At 41.0% G+C, this 12113-nt stretch overlaps 1 protein-coding gene across 4 annotated transcripts in view; it reads left to right on the plus strand.

The window, feature by feature from the left end:
• The window catches only part of LOC138429655 (S-adenosyl-L-methionine-dependent tRNA 4-demethylwyosine synthase TYW1), a 143080-nt gene that overhangs the window by 111856 nt on the left and 19111 nt on the right, over positions 1 to 12113 (plus strand). For all 4 annotated transcript variants that reach the window (XM_069571406.1, XM_069571405.1, XM_069571408.1 and 1 more), the window contains exon 15: positions 7634 to 7801. In XM_069571406.1, coding sequence (XP_069427507.1) covers positions 7634 to 7801 — 168 coding nt within the window. The remainder of the gene's footprint in view (positions 1 to 7633; positions 7802 to 12113) is intronic.

Below are 12113 nucleotides of genomic sequence, written 5' to 3' on the forward strand. Positions count from 1 at the left end.
GTCATGTTTTTGCCCATGTTTCTTTGGGATAGATGCCTGTAAGTGGACTGATGTGTGAGAGGATACATGGATAGGCTGTTTCGCTAGATATTGTGGTTGGCTGTTTTAGATTTGATAAGCAGGAAAGTTTTTTGAGGAGATGGCTCTTTTAAAAATTGCTACCTGAGTAGGAAGAAGCAACACAATATTCAAAGGCTTGGGGTCAGAGCCTTCTGGGCAGATGACACAGCTGGTCTGCAAGAGGGCCTTTGTGACCTCTGGGGCGGTTGGAGTTGGCTGTGGTACAAGATGAATCAGAGAAGGGGGCTGGGGCCAGATTTTGTTAGGCCTTTCACACAGGGATAACAGAATCAAATTTTATACTAAGTTTAATGATAAAACTTTTTTTTTATACTTGGTGTACTTGGAAAGGATTTTAAAAGCTAGAGAGTGATGAGATCTGATTCATGATTTTAAAAGATCACCCTGCTGTTTCTGTGAGTTGGTTTACAAGGGCAGTAGTAGAAGTAGGTAGACCAGTAACAAAACTTTTGCCAAGCAAGAGGTGTGACGGCTTGGGGAAGGTCTTTGGTGATATAGTTGGAGAGGAGTGGGTGCTTCCGTGATGAATTTTGAAAGTAGATCCAACCGAACTTGTTAGATGATGTAGGGAATGACAGAACAAAGGGAATCAAAATAGTACCTGGGTTTTTGGCTTAAGCAACCATGTAGATGTGGAACGGTTTGCTGATGTGGAAAAGACCAATGGAGAAGGGAGGCCGATTTGTGGAGTGATCTCATGAGTTTTGTGTCAGCCTGAGTAATTAGAGATAGATTTTAAATATCTAAGGGTAGATTCAAATAAGCCATAGGTTATATAAACCTGGAGTCCTGGGTATGAGACAAGCCTGGCAATAATGACTTGGAAGTCATCAGCATGAGATAGTAAGTAGTTAAAGCTGTAGAATATTAACAGGCAGATAATATGCCAGGCTTTCATGGACAACTAAGAATATGCAAAAATGAGAGAAAGTGACCAGAAAATTCACCTAGCCTCTCAGAGCTCCACTCTTCCGTTCATGTTTATGAAGCTGGGTGCACTCTGTCACGTCAAAGGATATTTCAGTTTTAGAGCTATCTTTTAGTAAGTTCAGCGTTCTGTATGACTGTCTTCTGGAGGGATGGGGAGGCTGGAGCAGATGAAATATTGCTGTCGGAGTGTGTAGCAATCTCTAGTCAGGTCAAAGACACTTTTAAAGTTGTTCTTAATTTCAAAAGGCTCCTCTTGGCAAGAACTCTAATGATGCAAAGATACAAACTACATCTTAAATATATGCCTTGGCTTAACAAAGTCTTGCCAATGTCAAGGATTAGTGGTGGTTTAATTTATGACTTAGCTATTAAAGAATGTTGCTTCAAATTATATTGCAGTAAAACATCTATTATTAAGCGACTTGGCTGGATCACACCATCACCTTTTTTTCTCCTTCCTTCTTTCTTTGCAGTCCTGTTTTCTGTAATGAACAAGATATTTTATAATCTGGAAAGAATCAACCGGAATAATTTCTTAATGAAAGATGACCACTTTGTAAACAGTGTAATTCTCTGATGGACATTTTGTATTTGGGCAAACTATTGCTATAACTTGAAAACAGATGAAGCCTTCTTGCCTGTAGCTGAGATGTTATAATGACATAGTTTCTTTCAAACAAGATTTCCATTTTACTGTTTTATCCCTGCCTTTAACAAATATTTCTGCACTCTCTCCACGTGCCAGGCCTCATCAAAGCACCATAGGTACAGATTTTGTGTCTAAATTTGGATATGCTATTTGGGAAATGGATGTCTTGCTGAGCAAGGCCACATCTGCAGAAGTAAAATGAGCTACTTGGAGAGATTTTTTTTTTTTAATTGAAAAATTTTTGGAGAAGTGTGTAATCTAATCATGATGTAAAATGTCATATTTAAATTATAAAATATAGGGTAACAGAAAACAGTTTGTGTTGTACCAGGAGAAAGCATGTGATGGTCACTTGACTCTAATATCAAGTACCTGGGCCTTTTTTTAATTTTAATTTTGTTGATTGATTGGTTTTTGACTGTGCTGGGTCTTTGTTGCTGTGTGTGGGCTTTCTCCGGTTGTACTGAGTGGGTGCAGCTCCATTAGAGACAGGATATGGGTGTGAAGGCAGAAAACTAGGCCCTTTGACCTTTAGCAAGCAGACGAATTAGGAAAAAATTCACACACTGACACAGTGGCGCCTGGAGGTTCATCTCTTACCTGTGAAGGGAAGTGTTAGTTGCACAGTCGTGTCTAACTTTTTGTGACCCTACGGATTGTAGTCTGCCAGCCTACTCTGTCCATGGGATTTTCCAGCCAAGAATACTGGAGTGGGTAGCCATTCCTTCTCCAAAGTATCTTCCTGACACAGGGATGAACCTGCATCTCCTGCATGGGCAGGCAGATTCTTTACCGTCTGAGCTACCAGGTAAGCCCATCCCTTATCTATCTCTTGGTAAAAAAAAAAATAAGTCTCCCAGGGTCCAGCCTTCAAAAGGAGTTAGTGTTAAAGCTTAGTAGTACCTCAGGGTCACATGAATGCTCCAAAGATGTGAAATTGATAACACAAGATGACTGGGATAGTGATATACCTGGGCTCTCAGATCCCACTCATATCCTTTCCCTGGATTTCCTGGATGTGTGTGTGAATGTGGAGGGTGTAGCCGTGTCTCTCATAGTCTCCAGTGGGGAAGATGTGTGAACTTTGCTGTATTCTTAAAGGTACTGATGTCATCTGGGACAGGTTACTTACCTTCATTGAGCCCAAATTTCCTCAGTATTAAAATTAGACTAATAATTTCAATTTAATAGTTTTAGTTGAGAATTCAAGGGGGTAACATATGCCTGGGTTCAATAACTGCTTAGATCACTTTCCATCAAGCATATTATTAAAAATGAATCAATAGAAGCTGCTTATTATATCGATTTTCTCTTTACTTTCACTTTTAGTCTCATAAACCATCTCTCTGTTCCATTCCCTGTAAATTATCATGTATTTTGGGTTCATTAGGCTTAAATGGGCCTCTATTTGCTAGCCTGAGAAACTTAACCATCGTTATTTGCTTACTTGTTTAAGAAAATGTGTTTGGCGTTGTAAACATCTGCCTTACTGAGAAGCTTTCATAGCATAATCCATTTTGTAAATGAAATACTGTCTTTGTATTCTGTGCCTAGCACTGCACCTTGAGACGAGTAAGTGCAGTAATTATTTGTTGTCAAATGATTTAAAACCTTCTTCCCATTAGCACTGTGACTCTCGACAGAGCTCAGTCCTTGCAGAATGCCCCTTGCAAAACAAATGACTTAGCATACCTCACCCTCTTTCTGCACACAAACGTTAAGGAATATTGGTCATATTGGTCAGAAATTCCTTATAACTGTTAGTTGTTCAAGTATGCAACAATACCTGAGCAGTGCTTTCAGTTGGTTTGTAATCATTGAAGAGCAGAAAAGTCATGAAAGATATGAAGGAAATTTTGTATTAGAAAAGAGTTACGAAGTCTAATGTCATGGAAGAAATGTATGACTTGATCTTAGAACAGATTGGTCGAGGGTACAGAGAAGAACAAGGTACAGTTTCTGCCCTTTGAGAGCTCAGGATTTAGACACATCTTTATGCCCGTTATCTGATGAGAGATATGCACAAGACATGATGAATTTGGGATTAGATGGGATGGGGGTTTCTGGCAGAAGATCAAAAAAATGGTGGAAATTTTAGCTGGGGAGAGACTGGATGCTGAGTCTAGTAAGAAGGCCTCAGGTGCTATGCTGAGAAATTTTGGCTGGTGTTGGGGTTGGTTGGGGGGTTGGCAGTGATTGAAGCATTTTTAAAACAGTGACATGTATTGCTGCAAAAAGTCACGAAGACAACATTTCTTCTGTCCTCAAAATGATCAGGGACAAAAGAATAATATCAGTAGCCTTTTGATACCCAGTCAATGTAATTAGAATTTCAAGAGCCAAAATACTGCTCTTCCCATAGACTTTAAATCCCCAGGTGAACTTTCTAAGCAGCCTGTAAAAAAGACCTACCTGGTGGCCCCCATCTCCTGGAGCAGAGTGGTCCCTCCAGAAGACACCAGTGTAATGTAATGGGATGTGTGTGTGAGAGAGTCACTTAGTCGTGTCCTGCTCTTTGTGACCCCATGAACTGTAGCCCACCAGGTTTCTCTGTCCTTGGGATTCTCCAGGCAAGAATACTAGAGTGGGTCACATTTCCTTCTCCAAATGTAATGGTGTGGGTTGTGCTTTTCACCACAAATATGAAGATACCTAAGTGGTCCTGCTCTGCGGGAACTTTCTTTGTGTCTGCCTGTCACTCCTCAGCCTGCAGATATTTGGAGTGAGCGCTTTCAGCTGCCACATTGTTCCCATCTGTTTTCTTAAGGAGGTTGTTTTTTCAAAGTTGGGAGGAAAGAACACGGTGCTGGTGATAAATGGGGTGGGGGTCTTGCTGGTAGGAGAAGGCGGCAGAGAGCTGTGGTCTGAGGGAAAAGGAGACATTTTGAGACAGTTCAGGGGCAAGTGTGATCAGGAATAAGGTCCAGGCGGGTCATCAGTAGACAGGAGTGTGGTGTGAGGTGAAGTAGCCCATGCAGAGGGGGGAGCACCGGAGGGGCGGCTGCTGGAGACCAGCTCACGGGTGGGTGCTGTGCTTTGTCGCAGTTGTGTCCAACTCTTTGCAACCCCATGTATTGTAGCCCGCCAGGTTCCTCCGTCCATGGGGACTCTCCAGGCAAGAATACTAGAATGGGTTGCCATGCCCTCCTCCAGGGGATCTTCCCAACCCACGGATCAAACCCAGGTTTCCCGCATTGCAGGCGGATTCTCTACCGTCTGAGCCACCAGGGAAGCCCCCGGTTCACTGGTTTCTACCTGGTGCTGTTGTGTCACGATGAAGGCTCGGGCTCTGTAGTTGGCTCAGGAGGTAACCCCTACTGCCCACCTCTGAGGATTTTGTCTGGCTAGAAAGAGAATTTTTACATGAAAATGCTTTGTTAATTATAAGGTATCATGTGAACATATAGAGAAAGTATTAGTGAAGGCCTAGTGATGGCCTATGACAATCACTCTTTCATTTCCTTTCCAAACCAAATCCCTCCTTAGCATATTGTGCTTTATTATTGCTGAATAATCAATGTTAAGTGAAAATGGCTCAGTCGTGTCCGACTCTCTGCAACCCCATAGGCTATACAGTCCATGAAATTCTCCATGCCAGAATACTGGAGTGGGTAGCCTTTCCCTTCTCCAGGGGGTCTTCCCAACCCAGGGATCGAACCCAGGTCTCCTGCATTGCGGGCAGAATCTTTACCTGCTGAGCTATGAGGGAAGCCCAAGAATACTGGAGTGGGTAACCTATCCCTTCTGCAGGGGATCTTCCCGACCCAGGAATTGAACCAAGGTCTCCTCCTGCATTACAGGTGATTCTTTACCAGCTGAATCTCAAGGAAGCCCAAGTACAAAACATAATCTGCGCCTCCTGAGAATCTTGCATGATAACCACTACACCAGCGGCATGGCTAAATCAATTAAACTATTTTCCAAAGCCATTGTCGTGAATATAAGGTCTTACCTAAAACCTCTGCTTCAGTGAATTAAGTAAATATTAAAAATAAATTCCTCTGAGTTAGCCACTATTTGCTTGGTTATTCATGTAATTTGTCTATCATAAACAGTGTTTAAAGTGAAGTAAAGTTCATATTTATGGCTAATTTGACTTATGAATAAATCAGTTTTGTTTGTTTTTAATACATTTGGGCAAGTTCAGTACAATTTTCCAACTACGCTTTCTTAAAGATTTTTTAAACTATTGTTTGCTTTTTTTATTCAGCTAAAACCCGAACTCAGTTTAGTGAATTCTGTAAATCATCGGGCTAATAGAGAAGATTCTCTAGTTTATTGTAATTAAGCTGAGTTGCCTCTAGTTTATGTTCAGCAAAGGTCATCTCAGTGTAGTATACAGTAGTCTTTGAACAGCCATCTGGAGTGGTGGGTTTTGCAGAACTCATCTGAGTTTTTGGCCCCCTCCCAGCTCTGCCATCTGTAGGGTCATGATCACTCTGCTTTGCTCATTGTGAGCCTTTCATTTAATGTCATTCTGTCCCCTCCACTCTGTGCGTATGTGTGCATCTCAGAGAGAGCATCTTTTTTTATTTTATTCTCTACTTAGTAGCAGCTTATCTAGACTATTCAAATCTTTTTTTCAAATAAGTTTGATTTCTTAGGTATTTAGAGAGCCTACAAAGTTAAGATATTCCTTATTATTGAAAATTAGTCATTAATCACTTATCACTGTGTAACTTACCAGTTAAAGAAATTAGTTATGGAACTTTTGGGTCTTAGATGCTTGGGTTGTCAGGTAGAATTCAAAAGAGTTAAAAACCAATTTATCTTAATGCATTTGTACTGAATGAGAGAATCTCTGTAGGGGTAGATACATGTATATATGTGTGTGTGTATATATATAGAAGTATTTCTACAAATGTATTTTCATTTTGGCATGATTCTGTGTTTATATTGGGTTGGCCAGAAAGTTTGTTTGAGTTTTCCCATAACATCATGTGAAAAACTTCAGTGAACATTTTGGCCAACCCAATATACATCCACATACAAAATATATTACCAAGTGATCTCTTTAGAGAATAATTTGAAAGGAATCCCTATCTGGCCCTTTACAGAAAGTTTACCAGCCTCAGGTTTCCCTGATAGCTCAGTTGGTAAAGAATCTGCCTGCAATATGGGAGACCTGGGTTTGATCCCTGAGTTGGGCAGATCCCCTGGAAAAGGGAGCGGCTACCCACTCCAGTATTCTGGCCTGGAGAATTCCATGAAATGTACCATCCATTGGGTCACAAAGAGTTGGACATGACTGAGCGACTTCCACTTTCTTACCAATCTCAAATTTAAACTTTACTCAAAAATGGGAGCTCATCTTATTTCCCCAGTCAATAGATTTTTCATTGAATTTTTGTGGGTGTCAGCTGTGCCTCCATAATTATAATCCCATGGCAGTCAGTCTCTTGCACTGCATGAGTGAATCTGATTGGAAAGGTACGCTATCGGTTGAAAAGTATTATTGTGAGTAGACTGTGCAGACGGCGATGTAGCACAAAGCACAGGTACCCAAGCCCCCAGCTTTGTCAGAGTGCAGAGAGCCTTGGCCTGGGAGCTCCAGTGCTGTCTTTGTCACTTGCTACTTGTATGAGCTTCTGAGCAAATTTTATCATCTCTGTATTACTTTTTCTTTACTTTAAAATATGGATTGGATTGGTGTGGATTGGTTTGAAAGTGTGTTAGTCACTCAGTCATGTCCGATCTCTCTATGACCCCATGGACTATAGCCCACCAGGCCCCTCTGTGCATGGAATTCTCCACACAAGAATACTGGAGTGGGTAGACATTCCCTTCTCCAAGGGATCTCCTCAACCCAGGGATTGAACCCGGGTCTCCTGCATTGCAGGCAGATTCTTTACCGTCTGAGCCCCCAGGGAAGCCCTGGATTGGTTTGTTGGATGACCTCTAGAAGCATGCCTGGGTCTGAAGCTCTTACTGTGTGACATTTGAATAGGCCTGTAACTGTCTCTGTTTCCACAGGGTGTTACCTACTGTGGAGAGAGTTCGGCGAGCAGTCTTACCATGGCCAACGTGCCCTGGCACGAGGAGGTGGTGCGCTTTGTCTGTGAGTTGGTGGATCTGATCCCCGACTATGAAGTCGCGTGTGAACATGAGCATTCCAACTGTCTTCTGATAGCTCACAAGAAGGTAAGAACAGCGCAGGTATGCGTTCTCCCATCACCCTTGTCCTTCTTGCTCCCTTCTTCTCTTTTTATTTTTCCCCTCACCTTATTATAGTGAAATAATAAGTGAATAATAATAATATAGTGAAACAATTCTACTTGTTTGCTGCCTTTCCTATAATGAACTTTAAGAAAACCCTGAATTTTGTTTGTTGGACTCATAAACCCCCTTTTCTGTGTGTGATTGCTTCATTTTCAGCCCTGATTCAGGCACTTGAAGTGCCTTCTGGCTTGTAATTGGTGCATCCTGAGAAACAAAACAAAACACCCTTGTAATAACCTCTAGTCCTTTACCCAGAATGACAAGGGAATGCTAAAATAGTAAACAACCCTCATATGATAGTTTTTGGCTGTCAGAAGAAATATTGAGGTGTTTATCAAATTTCAGATCACTTTGAATCCTGGCCTCCACAGAAATGTTTCTGGGATTTTAGTTTTCCTTTTTCCTCTTTAGTGTTTTTAGTACACAGAAAAAGTACCTAAATTTAATGTATTTTAAAAGTAAATAATGCCTAGCAAAGGAAGAATTCAGTTTTTGGTAGAGGCAGGCTCTTAAAAAGAAATAAAATACCCAATCAGAAGTCCAGTGTTAGAATAGCAATCATACTGATATGCCCTTACTGAAGTATGTATACAGAAATAATATAGTGTCTTGGGTTTGATTCAGAATGGTATTAGGTGAGAAGTGTGTGGGTGTGTTGGTGGGCTGGGGGCTTCTGAGGCCAACTGATGGATACTCAGAGGCTCATTTTACTTCTGTGCTTAGTTTTCTGTTCATACTCTCCTTTTTTAAAAAAAGTAGACATGGTTGAACCTTGAAAACATTATTCTAGATGCAAAATGGACACAAAAGGCCACATGATATATGGTTCTGTTTATATGAAGTGTCCAGACAGATCAATCCTTAGAGTCAGAACGTGGTTTAGTGGTTGATTGGGGCTGGGGGAAGAGCAGGTCGGAAAGTGACTGCTAATAGGTATGGGATTTCTTTTGGGGTGATGAAAATGCTCTGGAATTACATAGTGATGTTGGTTGCACAACTTTGTGGCTGTACAAAAACCCACCGAATTGTATACTTTAAAAGTTGAATTTTATGGTTTCTGAATTATATCACAATAAAGATAAATTAATACCCCAAAGGTAATAAAGAATGGGCTTACCTTTTCTTATAAAAATGTTTTTTATGCAAGTCAAGTCAGGCTTCATTAATTCAAACATGAGTCTCACTTTTTCCTCCCCACAACCTAAGTGGCTTCCAGAACAGCTTCATAGGTTAATGATATTTAATAATATTAGAAGCACTCAATTAAAATGTCACTTGATCTAGGCTCAAACAAACAGGAGTTTAAAAGGCCCTCATGTCTTAGTCGCAGTGAGATTATATATATCTGACCTAATAAGCTGTCAAACTTAAATATTTAGACAGAAGAGTGTGTTCTGGGAGCATCAGGGAACAAAGAAATAAAAGCCACCTAGTATTTGAAATGTTCATTAATGTAGCTGGAAAGACAATCAACTTACAAAGTAAATCTCAAAAAATTAAAGCCAAAAACCAGAATTTTATTTTCTAGCTTTTTAATCACTGTTTCTTTTTCAGGTAAGATAGTGCCTTTAAAAAAATTACTTGATTGGAGGGGCAGTGCCCTGGAAATAGTCCTGACAATGGTGGCAAAGTTCTCTCTTCCTCACTTAACTCTGGTCTTCACACCATAGCCAAAGAAGTCTTTGTAGAATGTAGATCTCTTGCTGCCTTTGACTGACCTCCCATTGCTTTTAGTATGAAAATCAAAATCCTGCAATGTGGCCCCCAGCATCCTGTGTGATCAGTCTCTGTCTGCCTCTCGAGCTTCTTCTGGAACCCCTCTTCCTTCCCTTTCTGCACTTTTTTCCTTTTCTCAGCCTTAGTAGGTCTTAGTTTCGCTCCAGGTAGGCTGGGGATTGTATATTCTTTCTATTCTTTTAGTGGATGTACTAAAGATTACTATTAACATGCATTCTGTGCATAATTATTTTGAACTGCTGTCCTATGTCCTATATTGCCTGATTGTTTTCTTCTCTCCTCCACTCAATTAAGCCTCTCTAAACTTCATCTCAAAACTGACACTAATAATACTGACTTTAGATGTTATCGTCAAGATTAAAGTTAATATATTTGAAGTACTCAGAAGGGAACCTAAAATAAAATCAGCAGTTCGTAAATAGTAGTTGTTACTGATGCTTTTATTGGCCTGCACCTATCCACGGGGAGCCCTCAGAAGGTGGCCAAGCAAATTACTGAAATCTAGTGTGATAAATGCAACAATAGACATAGGTACAAAGTGCACGCCAGACAGAAGAGAGAGTCTGAGATTGACCTTCGTTATTTTCTTTAATGTGTGTTGAATATCCAGGTGTGTCAGGCACTGTGCTGACATGAAGATGAGTTTAAAAAAAAGATCCCTGCCTTCAAGAATGGTCTACCAAAAAAAGACAAACATCTAAACAAATAAATGCCCCCAAATTATTTCAGATCAATGATGAAAGATTAGAATGGAGCCCAAAGGAGAGCATACTTGGGACTATGGTACCGTCAGGAGATTTCACAGAGGAGTTGCTGTTTGACTGGGTCTTAAATGATGGCTGAGATGTGGTCCATGAGGAAATGTGGAGCCCTGGCACATTGGGACAACTCCAAAGTAGTTTGGTGTGGCAGGAGGTCAAGAGAAGGGCTAAAAGGAGCAGGGGTGATTCGGCAGGGGCAAGATCGCTGATGGCATTGAATGGTATCCTAACTGCTTTTTTCCATATGGTGTGGGCAGGCACCAAAGAGTTTTAAGAAGGGGAATGACACAGTCAGATTGGAGTTGCAGAAAAGTTTCTCCAGCAACATTATAGAGGATGAATAGCAAGACAGAGAAACTAGTTAAAAAGGGTTGTGAAAGTCCAGCAGTCTGAGGGCTAAATGCTGAGGGTCTGAAACAAATTGATGTGAAGGGGGAGCATGGGGAGGAGGTGGTCTTGGGAAAGTACTGAATGAGGGCTATTATATTAAAGGGCCTGCCGAGTCAAGTGTGACCCCCTGGTTTCTGACTTGGGTACATGGGTGATAGTGACGGTGACCTTCACTGAGGTCGTACTGTTTGCATATTGCTTCTTATTGGTTTGTTCAGGGACTTAGGGTAGGGAGTGGATAAGTTCACTGCAGTATCAGCAAGCAGTTCGAGTAGAATGTAGATATCAGATGATGGAGTCAACAATTTGTGCTTAGAAAGCACGGTCAGTGAGAGACGTGGTCAAGGTGAGAACTCCAGTATGCTCACCCTGGGGTGTCCGTACCCGAGCACAGAACTCGCACCCTTTCTCGTTCATAGTTCCCTAGTGCCTCAGTAACTTCTCCACAAGAATCATAGGTTGAAAGAAAGAACCAGCAGTTCCATCTATTAAGACATGATGGAAAGAAATGTAGCATAACCTAATGTTGAAACTGTAAACTCTCTCAAGCTGCTAGTTGACATGGTACCCAGCAGCTATCCAGTATCACTGCTCTTCCTTCCAGATTTTAAAATATTATGGTGAGTATTCTGCACTCACGTTTTGAGAGCCACCACTCTAAGGGAACAACACGGACATCCATCCAAAGGGAAATAGAAATCTCGTTTGGATTGTTCCCTATTGTGTATTTTTTGGTGCTTCTTTTTGTTTACATTGTTGGTATTGAAGTGTGCAGACCTCATAATTTTCCAGTCACTTCCTGTTCTCTGTTCTTACAGTAATGCCTAGTGTAAGAAATGAAAATACAACTTCTTATGAAGTAGCCACTTCTCACACTTGTTGGAGTGGCTCTTTCTTTTGACTTAGAAGCTGGGAAGGGTCATTTGAGACCAGAAAGGTCAGAATCATCAACTGTTTATCATTCCCTGTTTTCTCAGGAGATTGCTCCGTTTCTGCTTATAATTCCAGGGCTTCAGAACAGGAGGATAAGCTGCAGTTGCATTGCTGTTGTTTTACTGTTATACCAGAAGACAGCCAGAGAAGAGATTGGAATAGCATGTCCTTTTATTTTGAAATGATTACAGATTCATGGAAAACTGCAAAAATAGTCCAGAAGCTCTCATGTACCTGTTACCTGCTTTTCCCCAGTGACATAAATATCTTTCATGACTATAGCACATTGTCACAACCAGGAAGCAGACGACAACCAACCAGGAAATAGACATGAATACAGTCAGCAGACCTTACTCTGATTTCACCAGTTTTCAACACCTTCATTTGTGTTGTGTGTAGCTCTTTGCCATTGT

The sequence above is a fragment of the Ovis canadensis genome, chromosome 24 (genome assembly GCF_042477335.2).
Source record: "Ovis canadensis isolate MfBH-ARS-UI-01 breed Bighorn chromosome 24, ARS-UI_OviCan_v2, whole genome shotgun sequence".
Classification (NCBI taxonomy): Eukaryota; Metazoa; Chordata; class Mammalia; order Artiodactyla; family Bovidae; genus Ovis; species Ovis canadensis.